The 23,520-nt window shown below is 41.7% G+C and overlaps 1 protein-coding gene across 3 annotated transcripts in view; it reads right to left on the bottom strand.

Moving 5' to 3' along the window:
* The window catches only part of ATP6V1H (ATPase H+ transporting V1 subunit H), a 178,693-nt gene that overhangs the window by 95,986 nt on the left and 59,187 nt on the right, over positions 1–23,520 (bottom strand). For all 3 annotated transcript variants that reach the window (XM_069213878.1, XM_069213879.1, XM_069213880.1), the window contains exons 2-5: positions 21,900–22,027; positions 18,784–18,883; positions 17,220–17,309; positions 7,400–7,513 (exon numbers count right to left, since the gene is read on the bottom strand). In XM_069213878.1, coding sequence (XP_069069979.1) covers positions 7,400–7,513; positions 17,220–17,309; positions 18,784–18,883; positions 21,900–22,003 — 408 coding nt within the window. In that variant the 5' untranslated portion in view covers positions 22,004–22,027. The remainder of the gene's footprint in view (positions 1–7,399; positions 7,514–17,219; positions 17,310–18,783; positions 18,884–21,899; positions 22,028–23,520) is intronic.

Consider the following 23,520-nt stretch of genomic DNA (forward strand, 5'->3'; position numbering starts at 1 on the left):
AATACCTCAGTTTTGTTAGAGTTACGTTTTAAACAATTCTGGGCCATCCAGTTTCCGACCTGGAGGAGACAATCATGGAAACGTTTGTCTGTATGTGCTGAGTTACTGGCCACTGATATTATGATTTGGGTGTCATCAGTATAAGATACTACAGAGAAACGATATGCCTTATTCAGCTTGGCCAGGGGAGATACATAGATATTAAACATGGTAGGGCTCAAAGATGAGCCCTGGGAAAGACTGAATGGTTAAGTAAAAATTAGGTGAATTAAAGTCTTCTAGCGCTACGAAGTGATTTTGGTTGTTGAGATAACAATCAAGGAGAGTGAGCTCTTGGTCCTTGATCCCCATACCAGCCAGAGGGTCTAGCAGAACGTTATGACATTCAGTAATGAGCGCTGCCGATAGGTCAAGAAGGACCAGGGGAGGCGTTCATGCCAGCATCAACAGTCTGCCTTATTTGCTCAGTTGACTTCCATGGACCCCTCACTGAACTGTTACTGGAAGCCAGGGAGAAAATTCCAGAAGGAAGTATACATAGACCATTTACCAAAAATGACAATATTGACGGGCAGGTTAGAACTTTTCAAAACGTAGCATTATTTCTAAAATACAAGTTAATATGCTAATGGTAGACACTAGCATATCACTGTATTTTTTGCTCCTAGTGAATGCTTTCTTTTTGTTGGTGCATGCCAGTGCTGCTTCATTTGAGGCTACCATCAGCCACACGAAATTCTGTTTGCTGTACTTTTCCTGTTCGCTCGAATCATAGCAAGCATACCAACTTAGTTTTTTGTTTCCAATTTCCAATTTCTCACAATTACAGAGCAGCTGTAAGAAGCTGGCTGTCTATGCAGTGATCCAGTGTAGTGGGGCACTATGCAGATAGTCCAGGATGACCTTCATTGGTTTACAGGGGTAAAAATGACAATCCCAAAAGCTCTCTTTAGTGGTAGTGTGGGTGAACGGTTAGGCTTATCAGAGGGTAGTACTAAGCATGTGTTGAACGTGCATAGTCAACAAATGAGACATAAACTTAAGCAGTAGCTTGAGATCAATTGTTAGAAAAATAGTTTGTTGTATTATTTATAAACACCAGAACAGTTACAGGAAAATAAATATTGCGGCAGTTCTCAGAAATCTACTTTTGTAAACGAATGTGTGTTTATGCAGCATGAGTTTCAAAGTGCTATGGGCCTGATTACAACTTTGGAGGAGGTGTTAATCCGTCCCAAAAGTGACGGATATACCACCAGCCGTATTACGAGTTCCATAGGATATAATGGACTCGTAATACGGCTGGTGGTATATCCGTCACTTTACCGTCACTTTTGGGACGGATTAACACCTCCTCCAAAGTTGCAATCAGGCCCATAGTCTGCAAAGGAGCTCTTGCACTCAGTTCTTGGAGGTCCAGTAAAGGTAGTGAAGTGCTAGGGGTGAAAAGTTATTGACAAGACCAGCAGTTCAAGTTTACCTGCCCAGGAGCATCAGGGTGCAGTGGTGTTATTTGTGTCGGGTTCCTGCGCACTGAGTACTTAACGACACAGGGGGCCACCAGGAAAACAATACAATGAGGGACTTTAGGACAAATCAAAAGAGCTCCCAAGATAGGGGCTCGGTCGAAGGGCGTCCGGGGAGCAGGAGGTCACCATTGGAATTTGTGGAACCAGGCCAGGACACTCCGGTGCAGTGGATCCTTGGCGGTGCTGCTCCTGCACCAAGGCCCACACAGTTCTTGGAGGGACCTGCAGAAGGAGAGACAAAACAAGGAAAATGGAGGACTGAGAATGCTGTCCTCTGTGATGCAGACGTCCCTCGCTGCCAGGTCTTCGGTTCTGCTGTTGGAGTCTGGGATGGGCATCAACAAGCCTTGGTTGGTGCAAGGGGTCCAGTACCCAGGTGCTGGTGCAGCTCGGCTTCGGTGGATCCTGGGGGCTTCTCACTTGGTGGGGAGACAGGACTGACTTCTTTAAGTACGGGTAGCTCCTCCTGGTTGCTGCTGCGACGGTGGACCCGGGAGTCAGCAGGCCAGTGAACTGGATGTTGCGTTTGTTGCCTGCAGGAAGCAGGGAAGTGGCTCCTCTACTCCAAGCTAGATGCTGACGGGCTGGAGAACCTCAGAGGCTTCTGGAGTCCCCACAACTGCAAGATTTGTCATGATGTTGCGATTTTCAGGACATCGGCAGGTAAGCAGGCAGGGTTTTGCGCCGAACGTTTAGAAGTCGTCTGCAGTTCTCGCTCTTCAGACACTTCTGTGTTCTCTTCTTGTTGTCAGGCGACTCTTGTGACTGGGGTTAGGGAGCTGCCTAAATACTGAATTGAGGGGCATTTTAGGGGAGCCTAGGGTAGTAGCCAATGGGCTACTTATCCCTGGGGGCCTACACCCAGTTATAACCACTTCCTTTGGGGAGTGGGCATATCCCTATCCCAGAAGGCCTAGTTCTAACTAAAACCAAAATTGTGGAACCTTTCTTTGAGTGTCCATCTCGGGTAGCCACCTTAGGGGTGTAGTTAGCCCAGGGGTGGTACACGCCCTACTGACTAATTTTCCTGCCTGTCCTGGTGCCAAATGGGCCTCAGGGCAGGGGGTGGCTGCATCTAGGACTGGGGAAGCCGGGAATGTGCACACCAAAGGCGCAGGGTCTTTGAAGATCCCAGCCTTGGTATGCAGATCTCCTAGCCATCCTGCTGGAGTGGGTGGTAACACACCTCTACAGAGCAGGCATTGCTTCTGATCTCTGAAAGCGAGGGCTCTCACCTCCAGGGGGGTCATTAACATGTCTGGTGATAGCAGACTGGACTAAACTAGTCAGTCAGCACACCGAGAGACTAGTGGGGTTCAGAGGGCACCTCTATGTCCAAATAAAAAAAAGGCTGGCATCACATTGGATTTATTAAGATGGGGTGTTTGATACCAAACACCACAGGGTTCAGTGAAGGCATTATGTATCCGGGTCACTCGTGTTGATGAGTGTCCAGCACATACTTTAAAGTGGCTTCCCGGTTCACTTGCAGTGCTCAGCATGGGGCTGAGCATCACAGGGCCATATTCACTCGTGCAGATATGGCCATTCTGTAACTATACTGCACCCTGCCCTAGGGCTTTTAGGTTTGCCTTACGAGTGACTATCATACACTTAGCTCCAGTGATGGGGGCATGTCACGCAGAGGATGTGCCATGTTGTGTTTTCTCCTGGCTTGCACCAGGGCATGCAGACTGCAATGGCAGATATGTGCTTCTAATTTATTTTTTGGGGTGGGGGGGGGGGAGAAGAGGGGCGAGGGTCCCTGAGTGTGGCATAATCTGTGATGCAGCCCTTAGGGACATTCTCCGCTATCCAAGACCTAGGTATCAGAGGTACCACTTGCTAGGGGCCTACACAGGTGGAGGAGTGTGCCAATTGTACACCATGTAACCTGTTTTTGAGAAGAAAGCAGTGGCACTGGAGGCCTGTTTAGCAGGAACACAGTGCACCTCAGTGGAAAAACCTCAGTACCAGTGGCAAAAAGTGTGGGGTGATCATGTCAAAAACTGCCACTTTCCTACAGCATTTTAAAACGTTCAAATCTGCTTTTTCGTGTACTATATTAATCTGCTAATATTATTCAAGTTTCTAAACACTCCCTGAACCCTTGAAGTGAGGTCAAGTACTCCCAAGGGTCTGCGGACCACAGGTTAAGAACGACTGATATAGAGAGTCACTGCATCCCATATGGGATTTGCGCGAATACTACATGTCAAGGAGGAAAGCCCTCATATGTTAAGTATTACCATACAACAGAAATAACAGTTCCTGCATCAACAGCAGACCTCCTTTTAACAATATATTTGGCACTATTATGAATCCAGGAGTATCATTTTATGTAACTAATTTTCACAAAATCCCTAGGCATATTAATTATCCCAACATTGTGTAGAATGTGTTGAAGACTGCATTACATAATAGTAGTGTTGTGTGAGAAGAAGATTCCTATGAAGAAGCATTTCAGTACAGTGACTGAAAGACAGGTTTTCGAAAGACAGAATACTGCTGCAATGAGACTGGATTCATCTCAAAGTAAACAAAGAGCCTAAGAATGCTATACATCTCTCTAAAACGACTAATACTCAGAAACAGCATATTTTAATGTGACTAAGATAAAACAAAGTATCTGATTGTGGTGGCCTGCAGTCCCTTTTAAGATACTCTGAACACACGCTTGTGCTACTTCCCAAAAAAATATATATATATTTTTTCTTTTTTTTTCACGTTCCAAGGAATCATTACGCACCATTTTCAAGATCTAACAAATTGATTATGGTTGGAAAAATGGGCAGTGCGTCTTTGCAATACTGAGCTTGGCACCAAAATGTATTTGCTCCTATATTCCCCTTTTATATGTCCTTTTATTTGTATGAAGACCGTGTCTCCATCTAAATACATGGAATTCCATCAAAAATGTTGCTCAAACTTTAAATCTGATATTTGTATTTCCCATGCCTCTAATATACTTAGAGAATTTCTCTAGGTAACTCAATCTTACGACTTCTGTATGCATGAAAGAATTTGGCTTGTGGGAGCTGTTATATCTGTATGCAGTGCAAAAGTTCTGCAAATGCCTTTTTTTTTAGATCTCGCCTAATAGACAGGTCATGTACGGTCTCTTGAAAGAGCTTACAGTGGGCATAGAGACAGGCAATTGCTTATCATTGGTTGGCTTTATTGTCATTTTCGTTTGCTTCATATTTGTAAGGAAATACCTCTTTTTGCATGTTCACTCTCACATTTTTGGACTGATGCTGCTGTTTTTTCAACTCAGAATGCACAGAGGCTTTTTAATCAGACCTTGGTGCCAGATATTCATGGTCAGCATCCTATGAATATTTCAAGAATATGCCACCATTATGCCAGGATTGGTGCATAAATATGCAACTGTTAGCCAGATTATGGAAAGGATGGCCGTGAAGACCACCACTGAGGCAGAAGTAGCTAAATTGTCATCAAGAATGCCCTCAGTATTTCATGGCTGGGCGTCATGATGTCAGAGATATCCAGAATATAATGACGACTGCAACTTCAGGTGAAAGATGGACTGCAATTATGGCAGAGACTGCCAGAATGTTCACTCTATATTATGGAATCGTGGACAAAGTCTATTATAGTTCTGCTGTTTTACTCGAGAGTTGATGATTTGTACACTCACTTCTTTGGTGACGTGATTATATGCATCAATTGTGCATTTTTGCCACTTGTGGTTTAAAATCAATCCAATCTGCTTATCAAAAAAGAACGTTCATACTATATTACATTTCGCCAGATATATGCCACTACTGTGCTAACTTAACCTCTGGCTTTTTTCTAGTCTGCCCAGTATTTTCTCCTGCTGACCACAACAAATTCATTGGTTGTGTGGAATGTTTTTCTCAGCGATCAACAAAACAGTAGTAGATCATAGCCTTTGATAATTAGGAGGCAACCCAAGTGTTTTCCTATTCTGAAAAAAGTGATGATAATTTTACTCCGACTGTGTCGCGTAGGGGAGCTGGTAGGAAATAATGGCCCTCTCCAGAAATATATATTGCCCTTCATCCCTGCTTCCCCATGGTATATGGTAAGAACCATAAAGTGCACAACCTGTACTTGCCATTTGGGCCAGGAAATAATGTGCACTGGTCCTCCTTGCCCTCCACAATCATGAAAATCCACATGCCCTTGCCGTGGGTTTCTGTGTTGACAATCTAGGTGTGTGTGGTGGGTATATAAAATCTGCATCTGTTTACCTGATTAACTTTGCTTCGCTGAACCTGAAACTACCCCTTCCTATTCCTGTATTACGCTGAATGTTGCCCATTGACTCAAGGCTAATAGCCACTGATGTCTTGGAACAATTCATATACCATCTCAACCAATCTAAAGGAGCCTTTTCTCTGCCTAAGACTAAAAATATCAAGGAGAAGCCCATACAAAACACACCTTAGCTAGATTACAAGAGTGATTTAACAATCAAATAGAGCAGACCCTTTAGTTGGTTCTGTTTTCTTAACACCAGCCACAAACCCAAACAAATAAATACTGAACACTTGTGACTTGCAATCTGGATGTGCATCAGCCCAGGGAAGAAGTGTGCCACAAACAAAACTTCTAACAAATGTTTCTCCTCCAGACTGCATCCTTCTCACTTCCTACTATTTCGAGTTCTGCCAAGTACCTTCTCTGACCACAGACCAAATACCTATCCACAACAGAAACAGAGATTTTTTTCACTTCACCCCCGATTTTGAGGCTGTGTCCCATTGACAGTGGCCCCTCTCCTTGAACCCAGACCCCCTTAAACGGACCTCTAGCATCAAATATTCCACAATTAGTACTTAAGACCATGGTTAGCCCCAAACACCTAAGCCCTTTTCCCACCCCAAACTGGTCAGGTTTGAGGGTCCTCTAATTGCCCCTTAAGCCAAAAATATTAGCTGTGACTAACTGTGGGAGCCAGGCATCATCAAGTCTGGTACACGCAGATGATTGCCATTGTTTGTGTCATACACATTACAGCACTGAGTCCCGCTTTGTGAATGAAAGATGTGAAATCAGACTTTTTTCTCTTGTGATTGTACACATGAACCCCTTAATAATGGTTTAGCAGACGTTCAATTATTAAGACGTCAAGACGGTTGGGAGAACTCATCCTTGCATGCTGAACCCTCTTGAGTGGGGCTACGCTGTTTTCAGTAAGGGCCACAGGTTTCTGGTTGGGAATTACTATTTTTTAAATGTTTCCTTTGCAAGAAACGAAGCATACAGAATTAAACCCAATACATTATTTCACCTCACGCCCATGGCTGTAAAGAAAGTCTGACGCCCGGCATAATATACCCAACTTTATTTAGTTTACATCTATGTTTGCCACGACTGCTTCACTGACTGGCCAGTATGAAGTAAAACATAGCAAACAAGGGGAAAATGAAGAATTCCAATAACATCAGTTTCTTCCCCATGAACACTGTGAAGCAAAGAGCTCCACATAAGCAAAAATATAGATGCCAGTGCATACGTGCTATAAAAGTGTTCAGCTTGTTATTCTACTACAGGTTACTAGTTTTGCTTTTCTTGTAAATACAGATGTATACCTGTAAAAAGTAATACCTCAGTTAGGTGTATGTTTTACTGAGATTCTAGCCCAACACCCCTCTTCCATGAGTAATCACTTATTGCCCAGCTGTGTTGCCCCTGAACTGCCAAGCGTTCAAAGAGAACACTGCCTGAGAGGGTGAATGTGTGCTTCACGGCAGATGGCATTTTATGATAAGCATATGATTATCGGCAAATAAAGCCAAATTTCTTTCACAAACTGAAAAACAAATAGCATGGCAATAACACTTTACAATCGTTCTACTGCATGCATTCCAGAAACTTACCATGTGAACAGTAAAGAGATCTTGACGATTCAGCATTGGCAAAAAGTAGGACCAGGCAGTGTTCTTACCACGTTTGGCAAAGTCAAAGAAAATTTTAACTCGTTCATGGTTCTCCTAAAGGATAGAAAGAAAAGGTTATTTTGTTAAAGCCTTTTTGAACAGAGTCACCGAAGCTACAGTAACAGCACACAAGCAAAAAACAAAAAAACACCCTTTATCAGCTATCCTGGTGGAGCAGGTAAGGGCACATCATTTATAAGCAACAAACTGCCAACATACCATTAGAGCAGCCATAAAATGAATAAAGAGACACATATTGTCAAATTCCTGTGCATCTAACTGGTGAAAACTGTGTTTGGAATCCGTGTTTTTTTAAATGAAAACATTTAGGGAAGGACGACTATACCACATCATCACTAATGAAGGTTAGCAGACCTGCACTGAGAAACTGCTGTTAACATCAAAGGCTTGCAAAACAAGTTAACAGTTATGAAAAAGCGCCAACCTCAATTACCTGTGGTTGTTTAACTGTTTCTTTCACCTCGCGTCTCTAATGGAGAAGACAAGACGTACAGGTCCTCTACATTACCCTCTGCAATGCAGTGGATGTGAACATCTCGTCCTCCTGGTGGTGTGTGTGGGAGCCTCTGATGCCTGCACCAGAGACACCCCCGAATTAAGAAATATTGGGTCCTGATGTGGAATTGCTTCTGTGCAACAGTCCAAGAAATCCTATCCCCATTAAGGAGGTCAGTGTGCCGCACTGCGAGATGACATCTTTGAACGATCAGATGCTGTGGCCAATGGCAGTATGGCACACATTCGGTTGGATTTTTCCCGGCAATCCACCCCAGGGACCTGCAAACTATGGGAGAGGCATCGTTGGAAAGGGGAAGAGTCTCCCATTTCCAACAATGGCTCTTCCACATGGATTTATGGGTCTCCTCTCAGGGATTTCGACAGCAATATCCCAGAGCATTTTGTTTTTTATTTTGCTGTCTGGCGCTATGTGCAATACCCCGGGCACACAAATCTACTTAAGGGTACCACTAGAAAGGGGAGAGTTTCCCCCTTTCCCTTGATTGCCTTTAATGAATGATTCCTGCTTGACTAAGAATCCCCCACTAGACACCAGGGATGAGGGGATTTTTTTTTTTTGGGGGGGGGGGGGGGGGGGGGGAGGAATTCAGCCTTCCTGGCAAGGGGGATGACCCTACCACAAATTCATCTGGAGCATTTTCCCTTCCCTGGGGGGCAGAGCTGATCGGGCCTCTCTCACTTTCACCCTCACCCTCACCTCAACCCTGATTAGGTCCCCAGGGGAGCAAAAATGTATGGAAGGCATTTTGTTTTTCATGTTGGTGCCAGGGGCTTGTGTCTTTTCCTGGGCTCCTAACTCCACATGAGGGGCACAGGTCTGTGACAGGAACACATAAAAACTTTGACCATATGAAGTCAAATGTGCCATCAATATGGGCTTTGCATGGTCACTGGCTTTGTCCATTCTTGCCTCGTGTAACAGGCACAACCATACATGTTTTTCTTTTTTGGGGAAAAAAAGAAAAAGGAAAATATTCTAGACACTGGATGCTTTCTTGGATCCTTCCAGGAGAATCAAGAAACCCTAGGAACCATTAGAGGCCCCAACAAATGACAAACACATATTGACAATGATGATAGGTCTGGCTTTAAATTGGCACCGAATAGCAATATTTGCAACGTAGTGTTTGTAGGCCATAGGGTCTCTCAGCTCCTGCATCCAGAGCTCAGCTACTCGGGAAGTATCAACATGCCACCAGCAGGTTGCTGGGCTCTGAATGAGAGATCAGCTCTGCTGTAATTTCTGGAACTCTCAGATCTGAAGATCAGCTAAATGCTCAGTTGCATTTATGTCATAACCTCACTGGGGGGGGGGCTGGGTCCCAAAAACCTTTCGTGCTCTGAAGTGCAGGGTGACTGGAATTATCTAAGAAGCTGAATAAACCTCATGTACTACATATCCTGCCTGACACTTTGAAAATTCAATTTGTAACTGTGTGTCCCTCCTAGGGGACTCCCCTTAGCCCTCACGTTCTACCTGTCTAGATGCTTACATTCTCTCTTTCTAGTAAAGTCTAGTTCTCACATGCATTCTCTATCTCGAAATATTATTCCATATAGGTGCAAATATCTTCCTATATCGGACACTATCTAATGTGGCACTCTTTTGCACAGGCTTATGCTTCCTCTCCTATCTTTTCACATTTTGCTCAAAAAGTATCCACAGTTTGTTCTGCCTTTCATACTGATGTCTACAATAGCCTGACTTGTGAATTCAGTTCGCTGGCATAAAACGTACACGTTTGAAACCTAATCTATTATTATTCTCCTCATCCCCTCAGGCCAGGGGAAGGTGGTGACAGGGAGAGGCGGGTGTTTGAGGTTATTCGTTATGTCAGAGAATCATCTGGTTCTGGTGGTGGCATGCATGCGGCCTAGGGTATGTCGCAGAATCATCTGGTTTTAGGGGTGGCATGCATGTGGCCTACGGTTTCTGTCCCAGAGTCGGGAAGAAAACAGTGATAGCTGTGTTGACAAGAACACTCTCCCAATGTCTGCCTGTGGCTGTAACAGGCTCTTTGATCTTCCCTTATATAGGATAGTTAAACTGAAATACAGAAAGAAACGCGAGGAGCAGCTACATACTCGCTGAAAGACTCACAGTATTTGTTTATATAATGCTGGTGGCCCACATTAACTGGGTGCTGATATGGCTTCTTCATATGTGTCCTAGGAGCGGCTATTATTTACTTCGCATAAGCACTTGTGGTGTGCTACAACAGTATAGGGCTCTTTCAAGATCATTACATGAACGAAAGTGATTAGTTTCTGAAGCGAATAACATTTATCTTCCAGACTGCACACTCTGGCCAGAAATCAACACGCATAGCTCAGTCAGTTTAAGCAACTGAGCAGCAGCATCCAAAAGGAAGCAGTGTCTTCTTTTGGTATGATTAAAGTATATACGCGCAAGAAAAATTGTCACTCACCCAGGACTTTAAAAAAGAGACACCAAACTTCTTTCATAACTAACTACTAGGTTAGTAATATTCCCCAAATGGTAACTTCCACAAATCCAACACAATTAACAAACATTGTATTTGCGACACCATTTTAAAAGAAAGTAACACCATAATAAACACACTTAATGTAGGTGGTTTCTGAAATTATTCTGAACTGTCTGATAAGTTGATTAAGAAAGAACTTCAATAGCTGCATACGCATCAACACAGAACTGAGAAAGAAAAAAAACCGTGCTGACAGCCTCACCGATAGAAGATCGAGTTTTAGTCCAACACCTAGCTTTAAAACAAATCAACACAAGTGTATTATTTAATAAGCACATCAAACACGGTGTATGTCAGCAAAACAGTGCCAGGTGTGGAGAGTAGTTATAGAAAAATGGTTTTCCAAAAAAGTTTGAATAAATGCAAATTAGGGATAATAAACATGATACCTAAACTACATTAGATCCTTCCTTCGCTCATTTAGATGTCTTTCAGACACGTTTTTTTCTGTAAAGCCCTTTGCCCTTTCAATCATAAAGTGCATTACTCCACTGCAGTGTCAGCTTAAAGAAGTTCCTATCAGGGCAGACCTGCCAAGTCCCACGGTAGCACTTTGTGTCACACGACATAGGCTCCTTTCACATGTCACCTGCTGAGGACCTGCAGCGTCCAAGCTTTTCTTTAAATTTGGGGTGGGGTGGGGTGGTTGGGAGTCTTGGCACAAACCACGCCACCTTTTAATGCCCTTCCCCACAACCCATCGAAATACTGTAAGACTCCAAATGGCTCTTGGCCCTTCCCAATCCAGACCCTGCCACCATAGTGATAACTATTTAAGTTGCCAGGCCCGCAATATTGAATCCAACTGGGATAGAAAGAGGTAACATTAACATAATGCTCCAACAGTTCTCCAGTTCTCCAGTTCTCCGATGGGAAAGGCCCCATATCCGGTAGGTGTCCTCTTCAGACCCATCGGGAACCTGTTTTATCTGTAAGCCAATCTGTGCACTTTAAGTCTCCTCAGTAGCCCTCACTCACGCCTGCCACACTGTGGTGTCCAATTGCCTTTCCCAAAGAAAAATAAAATCCATATTTCTTTAGCGAATCACATGGCTGACACCCTTCCTTGTTTTTTTTATTTTTATTTTATTTTTAGTTCAAGGCCCTTTTGACATTCTTCTTCGCGACACTGAATCTGGGTGTTACACATGGGGTGGCCACCTGACATGGAGACAATTTCTGGACAGGGCTGTAAAAACTGAAGACAAAGGTTAAAATTTCAGGACAAAAACTGAAGGGAAAAGGACATTTTATGAACACATCCGAGGCAAATGAGCTACCTCCATAGTTTCAGTGCACTGATGCACTATTTTTTTTATATTGCAGTATTTCTTCGCTGTGCTCTGCATGTGATTGCCTCCAGGTATGTTACAGTCAGGTTGCGCATTATGCCCTTGTTCAATTATGAATTGATGCCCTTGAGCAAAGTGCCAAGGGCTTCACCCCTACTCAAATCTACCCAATCTTTCTTGGAGAGAAAACAACAGAAATGTTTTGATTAGGTTTGTAAACAGTTTAAATCCCATGACAAATAGTTTGGGAAACATTAAGGTAAGTGACTTTTTCACTGTATGCTAGTGAAGACAAGTTGAACAAAAACATCTAGCTCACTTCGCCTTTCACTAGATGTCAAACCTAAAAAAAAATGAGGGAAACAAAAAGAGCACATACAATAATTAGAGTACTCCATGATCTTCATACCATGTACTGCACAGTATACCATTGCCCATTGTGTATTGTGGTTTCACCAAGGGCATAATGCATCACCACAGAAAGCACACTGCACCACCAACCTCAGAACAGTGGATCACCACCCTCAGAACACTGGGGCATCACCAACTGTATATTGTTTGTTAGTGCTCTGTTAGCACAGGTAGGGCAAGAACAGGCCAAGTTTAAGGTTGCAGCAGAGGTATTTCCTCAGGCATGTAGCCTCACTTGCATGCGCCACACAGCAAGCAAGGATCCTGGCGATGATTGAGTTCTCAGAAAATGACACTATAGTTAAAATGTTACAAGAGTACAAAACAGGCAACCTTGAGCGGTCTCCCCCAGAGTAAGGGACGGTAAGCTAGATTCTGTTGTCATGCAAGAAAATGCAGTATATACGGAAAAGTGCATTATAAAAAAGTCGTAATATTCAGAGTTCGAACAGGCAGTGTAGCAGTGGACCTGTACAAGTCTTTGTAACAGGTGCTGAACTAGACAGGCTGCAGGTTTCTATGCTCAGTTGCAATATCAGGCAACAAGCAAATCGTTGGAAATGTTTCTCCTTGATGTCCCAACGTGGTGTGTGATGTTCTGCAGGTGCTATGTGAAATGGGGGTCAGCAGTGGGGATTACGGTGTTGGATTGCCAGTGACCTTTCTAAAAGGAGTTTGTGCTTATTTAGAATATAACTTTGCATTCAAACCTGTGAGTCATTTTAAGGAAGATAACTTAGTAGATTTTCCCCAGATCCATAGGCCTAGCTATAACTTGCAAATAAAAGGAGCGCATCCTGGCAGGGTCAAACTCAACCTTTTATTATCTCCACAACAGAAAAATCAGTGGGCTGAGTTGACTACTAATAATTTGAAGCAGCTAGTGGAGTGTTTGCAAGACAAAATGTCAGACGGATTCCACTGCATTATTTTCCACTCGGACATGCTGGTGAAAATCAAGATATTTTGTTGGAATAGGTATGGTCCTTGTATGGTAAACATGTGTATTCCCCTGTCCGGAATGCCCAACTGCATTATATCTGGTATCCTGTCCTTAATTTGGCCTGGCATCATATTAAACTAAGGATGTGTGCAGAGGCCTAGGCCTGTCACTGACCAAGAGAGTCCATGCACCAGAGGCTGATTCATGCCACTCCTAATTACTCTACATGGGGTAATCCAGAACCAGGAAGAACACCAGAGAAGAGGAGGGCAGAGGGAGTGCCTACAAGCGATAACATCCTGTATCACTGTAGAGTAGTGCATAGTATTTAGTACCACTGTGTGACTAAAGGACTTTTATTCTTGTAAAATAAGCACTCAAATAGACAGCACCTTTTTGGTGTCTGTTGGTAGATTGTGGAGTTCTGAGCTGCCTCCCTGAGAATCCTTTGATTGTTCACAGTTGCTACCCTAAGGGTCAAGTGTGGAATGGCAAATTATCTCAACTCCCCCACAGCAGACGTTTAGTAGCTTCCACCTGCACTCATGGCCCTCCAAACCTGGTACGACAACAGGGTTGTCAGGTAAACTGTATATTAATCCTGCCATGGCAGCACTGCAATAGATTTAATAGTTAGTGTAAAAAGACAATTTGTTATGTCTGAGCCAAATAGGTATTGTTTCAACAGTTGTTTTGTAACTGTATACACACTCTATGAATCTCTTATACATTAAAGCACAGAATGACAAAACACGTATGGGTCTGGTTACCATCTTTTGGTATATCCAAACAGTAAAAATTAGATGTGCAAAAAGTACATAAATTAATATTCATGCTGACTGCTTAATAAGTGCAAAGTGAGGATGCTCAGGCAGTGCATCAGGTGAAAAGGTGTAAATAATTAATACAAACAAGAATAAAAAATAGACTTCACAGAGTCAGTACATAGAAATGTTATGGTCAAACTGTCCTTGATAATCAAATCTGCAAGTTTCGGCTGTCAAGGGCAACTGGATATAATTTCACAGTCATATGCCGAACTTTGTATTGGGTACAGGCAATCTAATTAAATCGTCGACGTTTCGACCCTCAAGAGTTGTGTTTCTTATGTAGCATCATAATGGGTCTTCATCTGGACTGGGTGCGAAGCCACCTGTGCAGTTGAAGTTGTATTTGGATTTTAGACAACACGTGTAATAGAGATAATACTATCTAAGCGCAGATTCCTAGCCTGACTCACCTGGAGTCAAATAGTGCCACTTGATTTCACGTATGAATATCATATATAGTGCCTGCTGAACTTATAGGGTCACATGGAGAAAGCTGGGGTGCTCCCCTGAAAAGAGTCCTCTGTGAAGAGAGACTCCTGAAACATACCAAAGAAGATCTATCAGCTGGACGTGTGCATGAAATGAAATAGAGAAATTACTTAGTACCCTCGATTAGACACTCACTTCAATTTTGTTTTTAAACGGTGAGTGTCCGAAGATGAATTCTAAACTTTCAATTAATTCCCTCGAGACTGATGATAGAATAATTAGAAATTAACAAATGGGGCCAAGGAGAGGATTTCTCCATGTTACAAACAGCCATTGGTCGCTCAGAGCATTCCTTACCTCAGCCGCAGTCTTCTATTCTTAGCTTGCTGGAAGAATGTAAGAAGCACGGCTTCAAAGGCCGCTAGGTAAGGAAGAAGTATGTGATTTTCCTTTCGCCAAGATGGCGGACAACATCGATGTGGTCTATGCCTCAGATGGGCCCTAGGGATTATCCAAGGGAGTTATAATATATCACCATGTCCTTGAGGTGGCTGGGCAGATGAATAGTTATTCTTACAACAAATGTATCAAAGCAAAAGTGCATTGTATTTTTTTTTTTTAAAACAACATTTTTATTAGCAGGCATGTCTCACCCCATATACATCTATACAGTATCACTTCTTCGTACAACTATTAGTCTGCACTTTTGTTTCCAACAAGGCCCACCAATTGGAGGTAACAAGTTAAACATCCATTATTCAACGTTCCCTCCCCCCTCCGTCCCCACACTTCGCTAAGGAGTCAGTGTCAGTATGTGTGGAGTATGGTTAGGTCATCTAGGCCTGAGGTATTATAGGTGAGATTCTGCATCTCATTGCTCATATTGGGTCAGTCATGTTAAGGGGCCCAAGTCTCCAGTTCCCTGTACGACCTATTTACTTTCGGGCCACCTGGGCTTTTCCAGTTCACAGTGATTTTCTTTTTGGCCAGGATGTAAGCCAGGTCCTGGAATCTACTGATTACCTTAGTTTTTGGGGTGTGTGGGAACCATCCCAGCAAACGATGGTGCAAAGCACTTCTTTATCTATAATGTCTGCCACTTTCAGAGTCATCTCTTCCCAGTATGTTCCCAGAAGCAAAAGTGCATTGTATTTGCTTATTACTGAAATGGTATTTTATATTTTTTGTAAAAGCAGCAGTAAATCCTTACAAAGTTTAAAAGATTAGAAAGTTAAAATGGGTAATTAAAATATAGCACCACATCACCGAGGTGGATATATACTGTTGCAGTCTCACGTCAAATGTATACAAAGAACACTACGTTGTATATATTTATTTTTAAGATGGTATTAAATATTTTTTCACGAATGTGGAAGTGCATTAATAGGTAATGCAATAAAAACATTAGGTACATTGTGTTTTGGAATCCATTTGAAAGTCATATTTATTATTTCCACTATGAAGCCTGATACATATAGCATGCACTGATTATAGATATATATGTATCAACTTTGACCAGCATTGGAATTAAAATATGTTGGGATATTTTACAATCACTAGGTCTTGAAAAACGGAAGAAATATATGAATAGCTACATGACATTCTCCGTGAAGAGGGAAGCACTGCGCCATCATGTTAAGTCCAGTAAAGTTGGTTTTATGTTGATAAATGGTTTCATATGTCCTAAATCGGGCCACAGGAGCAAACACACCCAGGTAGCTAAAAGGGTATGGTGATGGGACAGTTGCAATAAATCAAATTGAAATCAACAAGGCTTTCACTACAGATTCAGATCCATTTCAGAGTCTCTGTTTTTTGTGCAAACAACAACTCAATAAATAGTAGCTAACTGAAATATTCTCATTTTATACATGACTGTCTCACATTCCAATTTAGTTCACTACTGTTATGGTGGAAGACCATCCTACTGCCAATTCCTTTATTTCGCAGACGAACCTCACCTTCATCCTACGCTCAACTAGCTCAAATTAACGAGTAACGTACGCTGAATGTATAGTTCAGTAGTACAAATGCTGTGTATGGGTGTTTCATTAGGAATGCGCACATCCTTTTTATGGTGTATGCACTGTTCAGCTATGTGTGGGGCGTTACAGGTAATCATTGGGCATTCTGATAAGAAGGTAACATCAAGAGATGGGTGTAGAGGACAGTAGTTTGTATAAAATACATTATTAGCGTGCTGTTTTCAGTGCAGTTCAGCCAGGTAGGGATAAACAGTGTATATCTTGTTTAGTACACTTTTTGAGGTTTAGTTGGATAGATCTGTTTTTTTACATGCGGCTATTCAATAAATTAATTATCAGGGGGAAATTATCTTATCTGTGCGAGGTTTAATATTATGTAAAGAAATATCCACTAAAATGCATTTTCTTAGGACCACTGTCAATGGGGAATGGAAAACACGAGGTCAGTGATGAAATTTACATTACTAAGGGGGATAAGTCTTTTTGGTGAAGAATGTATAGTAGATTATGCGCTGCATTTATTTAAAAAACAGTTATGAATTTGTACGTCCTCTCGTGCTCTCTTGATAGCACGAGTATTCGTCAGGGCAGGACTAAGTAAGATTGAACCATTTTCTCTAGGTCAACCTGCACTGGTAAACACTTGGATTCAGTTGCTTAGCCTCACACAGCCTCCCTCGCCTGGGGCACACCTCACCATGCTGATTGGGTATGTTGCTTGACGACTTTGCCCTTCCACAGTGCCAAGAATGCCAAGGATCAAGATCACTATTAGGGACAGGAAAGATATCAAGACAAAGTAAAACATGCAAAAACAACATACCTGTAGCATATCATCCACCATGGTAAGGATATATTGCACAGTTTGTTCCTTGGCGATGTGACTCATCAAGTTAATGAAGGTTTTTGCACACTGAAAGTTAATTTGTAGATTATTAATTTGTAAAACACACTACTGATATCTGAATGGCACAAAACAGAGTACCTTGTGTAATATCTGCATTCACAAAGATGTAATTGTAGAAAACATACAGTGGCCAGTTACTGTTTGACACATTTGCACAATACTTACCTTCCCTCTGATTGGGCAAAACATAGGTGTCCACAACATATCCAGAAGCTCAAATATATTTTTGATTGTAATGTGGAAGTTCTGTTCTGCAACTGGGTAATACATTCAAGAATGGTACAGCTAAAAAGAGACTGGCAGTCTCATAAGGATGCTATCCAGTCCAGCGAAAACTGAGAACAGAACATACAACTTTAACTCAAACTTCTCCCTGGGCAGATTCTAAAGCAAGATATCTGCTTCCATTCACAGATATGTACAAGCCCTCTGGCCACTTAAGGGAGGATGCAATCACAAGCCCACTTGAGAATGTCTACTTCAACACCTGCATGATAAAAATAACTAAACTCAAACACGTTATTTTCTACTTCGCCTCTGCCGACAATACTGGCATGGCTGTCTGGACTTTGAGAAACAGGTGCCTCAATGAGTGGCACAAGGACCGATGATAAGTAGATAATGTAGACATAGGCCAAATGTTCTAATTGAACTGTCAAAAAGTAGACAGACTGGACTTTACTAAAATAAAACTATAGAGCAGAATCTCTCTCATCTGCCTAATGTATGGTGTCCACCAAGTGATGTGGTACATGCTCTGTAACAGTGCCAAATGGTGAAAATCCAGAAGGCAAGAACCACCATCTAACCCCAGAGGAATGGTATGCACATTTGTAAGAAAAGGAGGCGGGATTTTGAAGCTCCATGGGTGGACAAGTCACTGATCAAACAGCAGTTTTTATACTGGTTTGTCAGTTCTTGTGTTATAGTGAAAATTTAAGAGGTTGTAATCTTATTCATTCCCCTGTGGAAGGAATGGACTCATTCAGAGTGTGGATGTGAGTTTGATAGATTCAGTTTCTTCTCTATCTTACGTATGGTCATTTCAGAGATGCACAGTTCTTTGTAATATCCTAGGAAACTTGATTTCTGTTTCACTGCATTACATTTCCAAAGTCAAGAAAGGTTCTGTGGGGACCAATCTGGGATTATTTTACTGTAAACATGCGCTGTGTGCTTGCCATATCAGGAAAACCAATGTTTTGCTATTTTAAGCTTCATGTACTTAAAAGAACAAAAACTACAAAGACCTTTATCATCACATGTTGATATATTTCTGCAGCATCATTTTGAGCCTCCTTTGTTTTCTGGATATGTATATATCCAGAATATATGCGATTTAAATAAATAGGTTTTAAGAAATGGAAGACTAACCACAGGAATTTCAGCAGAAGTGTCAACAATTAAACTACTGTGTTTCTGTACATTATCCCAAGTAAGCTAAAAATAGAGACCTGCACAAGTGATAGGATCTCATTACCTGACTACCTTCAGCAGTGAGTATAGCGTGCTTCTCATCTGGGCGTGCACTTTCAAACTTTTTAATAAATTCACAGTCTTCTGCTGAAATCATCTGTCCCCTGAAAGACAAAACAAAAACACTAGAAAATTGACCAAGACCTTATGTCTCGACTACTTTACATCACTCTCAATTGGGTATTTATTATAAGAAGATGCAAATATTACTAGCCAGATAACAGATTAAACTGCAGGCATTATAGATCATCATAAGAAAGCAGTCTAAAAGTGAAGATATCTTCTCAAGTCAGCACAACAACGTGCCTGATTATTCTAAAAGGAAAAACAAATTAAACAAGTTCCACTGCTTCTGTTACCGGGAATTGATCAGAGTTTGCAGTGTTATGGGCAACTTGCGTTTTTCTGACATTTTCCTCTGTTACTGAAAGAGATTCATGACAAGAGCAATATTCCTTACAATGTTCTTTCAGCGGCCATCAAAGTATATCTGCAATAGGCATCCAGTCTTCCCTGTCAAGCATTATTATAGTTATCAAGTGTCAATGGACCATGCATGGATTTTAAAATGGGATCTAGCCTGCCAATGGTATGCACGACTAACTCAACCACTGAAGTGTTCTTACCTCCTTAACCTACCTTTACTACAACGTGCAGTAGTTTGTCTGTGAATATTCCAAGTAGCACAGAAACCCTTACAGAATCCTTTACAAATCAGACTTTAACATGGTTAAACCCAGTCTTGTGGCCATGGAGCTCTCTCCTTCTCTTATACTCCACCCATTACTAACCACTTCAGCCCAGTCCATTTGAACATCATTTCAGCACCTTCTCCTGGTACTATTCTTGGATGTCCAACAGAGCAAACGTGGACAGTCTGCAGCTGACCTACTCTTAAAAGAAGACCGGTGACTGCAGAACTACTTGGCCACAAATGAACTAGTAAAGAGCTCATGTCAATCTCTTCCCTCCATCCCAGGTATCTTGTCTATGTATCTCCGAAGCATCGCAGTGGATGATGGATTTACACTTTCACACATCTCTAAGCTGGAGCTTTTTTCAAAAATAAATATAGGTGTTATGTTTTTTTTAAACACATGTACCTCTTTGGTCCATTTTAGAACCCATACGAACTACATGTTTTTTCAGAACATTCAGGGCTATGTACTGGTGCAAAACCTGCATTACTAGCTCATTGCATCATAAAGATGCAATGAAAAATGTGGAGGCAATGTCATTTTATTTTAAGAAATGTGCTTTGCTGTGTTTCTTAAATGGCCTAAGCAAATTCCTAAACACAAATTAGAAAATATTGCCAAGAACGTCTAGAGTTGAGAAATACCATGCGTGTGGGTCTTCATGGAGAATGTAGTCTGCACCTGTTTAATATGCAATATTAGTACAGATCATTTATTATGGCAAAAATCACTGCTTATAGTGCACTGTTCATTTGATGAGGAATATCAAACCTAGGACTAAATGGAAAGTACAAAAACTAAGTTTGTTTTCTTATTGAGTACATCATAAAGTATAAATTTGTGCAAGCAATCCATCGCCCTCATTGTATAGCCATTGGAAAGATAAGGCATTCTATTTTAGCAGCACACACGATTGAGGTCTATATAGCACCTCTCACCCCAAAGCAGACACATGTCTATAGACAAATGATATATTTCCAAATACATTAAAAGGAGAAAATACACTAAGAAGTATGAACTTCCTTGCATGCATGTTCTGTCATTGATGAAGAATGAAAACCAGTCTGGCAACGTCACTCCAATCCCCATATATTAGGAGACAGCTCCTACACATTTTCTCAGGGGGAAGATACCAACAGAACTCAATTGCTGCTTTAAACTGGGACCTCTACTGAATATCTATCCTAGCCCCCGACCACAGTTTGCCCAACAACAAGAAGAAATGAATCAGTGGAACTCAAATCCCTCCTAGTAAAGAAAAGAAATATCCACTACCACTTGCAATTCAAGAAGAAAATAAAGACCTGGCTCTTCTCAAACAGATGATGCAATCTCCACCAATGAGAATATGAAGTTCGGGTGACTCCAGACCATATCCACCCAAGAACTGGAACCTATTCCACCCCATCAGGATGGTAAACAAAGGCACAGTCACAAATAGCACTTTATCTACTTCATTTGTTCAATACATAGAAGCAGCGACACCACTGCAGTGACGCAAAAATATAAATCTACTATTCTTCATAAATGACACCAACAAACTCCCTATAACAAACCCCACTCACAACCCATATATCCTTCCACTCAAAAACAACTATAATCTAAAGACCCAATATTTAAACGTCACTTCTCTTTGGCTCCACTACACTGTTAAGCGCAATGGCGGATAACAGAATCAAAGCAGTCATCAAGCATTATCAAAAACACTACCTAGCCCTGTGATGATGAAGCATGCCACCACCTGGTGGGCGGGGACTGTGGTACTTCAAAGAAGGGATCACATTCCTACTACTCTTGACTGATTTGGTTTCTGAGGGGGGTAACCAAAACACTACACACAGGGGTAATTCTGCCAACCAAGCACAAGCAATGGTATAGCATGCTTTCGATAGGCTAATGGCTCGCATCACTGGCATGAACTGCCATAAATACATGTAGAATATATTCTGTACAATTTGTCAACATATATCTTCAGCAGAGTTATTGTCATTTTTACTGAACTCGAATATTTCTCAGTTTCCATGAGTAAGCAGCAAATTCAGGACAATAAAATGTAAGAACATACTTGTGTACCACACTAATTATAGAGTACAAACCACACACTGGAATATGCCTTCGGAGGATAAGTATATTCTATATGTGCCCAAACTGTACAATATTTACTATGCCTCAACCTTAATGATCCCATGGTGCTTTGCAAGAATATTCAGAGGTAGCAGGCTGCATAGAAGTGTTTATGTCCAGTGGGCAGACCTTCAGATGTTATCTGTACAGTGATTAATAAATGGCCAAATAATATTCAAGGCTCCTTTTATTATGATAATTAAATTACATTCTATTTATATTGATAAACCAGCTTTATGGCTGTACAGTTGTAAACTAAAATAAGCACTTTTGCTTTAATTTGAGAATGTAAACTTACTGGAGATATGACTGCCAGTTGACTTTGTTGGCACGTACTTCAGCAGCCTTCGCAGCAATGATGTTGGTTGGGACAGCAGCATCTACAGCCCCTCTGATATCCATTTTTGCTTGATTTCCCACCTAAATCTAATAAAATAATTTATATCAAATAGATTGTGAGTACATATACATTATATATATATATATATATATACACACACACACACACACACAGAGTACACATTTACTTTCATTACATTATTAATATAAACCAGCCAGCCTTCCTTCAGACTCTTAAAACTCAAATAAAACACATGAAGACGTTTCTAAAGAGGGGATGTGATTTCTATTTCACATCCATAATCTACTCATACCATTACTTCAGAGTGATTACTTTAGATTAGCAAATAGATACATTTGTTTTTAATTCACACTCCAATCGGATGGTAAATATATAGGGTATTGGGGGAGTTAACACCCCAAAAAAAGATAACGCGGGTATGAACTCACACACACACACACACACACACACACACACACACACACACACACACACACACACACACACACACACACACACACACACACACGCTGGTTTTACGGTTTGAGGTAGAGTAAGTATAGGTTATGGTAAGGAAGGCAGTTGGCATAAACTAGGCAGGTGTGTAGGAATTAGGAGTGTCTAGGAGTGTGCTACATATTTTTTCAAGTGGAGAATATTGTTTGGGGAAGGGGAGTTACACTATTACCAATCCTGTAAAAACATTCATTTATTTACATATAAATATATACAGGGAGTGCAGAATTATTAGGCAAATGAGTATTTTGACCACATCATCCTCTTTATGCATGTTGTCTTACTCCAAGCTGTATAGGCTCGAAAGCCTACTACCAATTAAGCATATTAGGTGATGTGCATCTCTGTAATGAGAAGGGGTGTGGTCTAATGACATCACCACCCTATATCAGGTGTGCATAATTATTAGGCAACTTCCTTTCCTTTGGCAAAATGGGTCAAAAGAAGGACTTGACAGGCTCAGAAAAGTCAAAAATAGTGAGATATCTTGCAGAGGGATGCAGCACTCTTAAAATTGCAAAGCTTCTGAAGCGTGATCATCGAACAATCAAGCGTTTCATTCAAAATAGTCAACAGGGTTGCAAGAAGCATGTGGAAAAACCAAGGCGCAAAATAACTGCCCATGAACTGAGAAAAGTCAAGCGTGCAGCTGCCACGATGCCACTTGCCACCAGTTTGGCCATATTTCAGAGCTGCAACATCACTGGAGTGCCCAAAAGCACAAGGTGTGCAATACTCAGAGACATGGCCAAGGTAAGAAAGGCTGAAAGACGACCACCACTGAACAAGACACACAAGCTGAAACGTCAAGACTGGGCCAAGAAATATCTCAAGACTGATTTTCTAAGGTTTTATGGACTGATGAAATGAGAGTGAGTCTTGATGGGCCAGATGGATGGGCCCGTGGCTGGATTGGTAAAGGGCAGAGAGCTCCAGTCCAACTCAGACGCCAGCAAGGTGGAGGTGGAGTACTGGTTTGGGCTGGTATCATCAAAGATGAGCTTGTGGGGCCTTTTCGGGTTGAGGATGGAGTCAAGCTCAACTCCCAGTCCTAGTGCCAGTT

The sequence above is a fragment of the Pleurodeles waltl genome, chromosome 11 (assembly GCF_031143425.1).
Source record: "Pleurodeles waltl isolate 20211129_DDA chromosome 11, aPleWal1.hap1.20221129, whole genome shotgun sequence".
NCBI classification, from domain to species: domain Eukaryota; kingdom Metazoa; phylum Chordata; class Amphibia; order Caudata; family Salamandridae; genus Pleurodeles; species Pleurodeles waltl.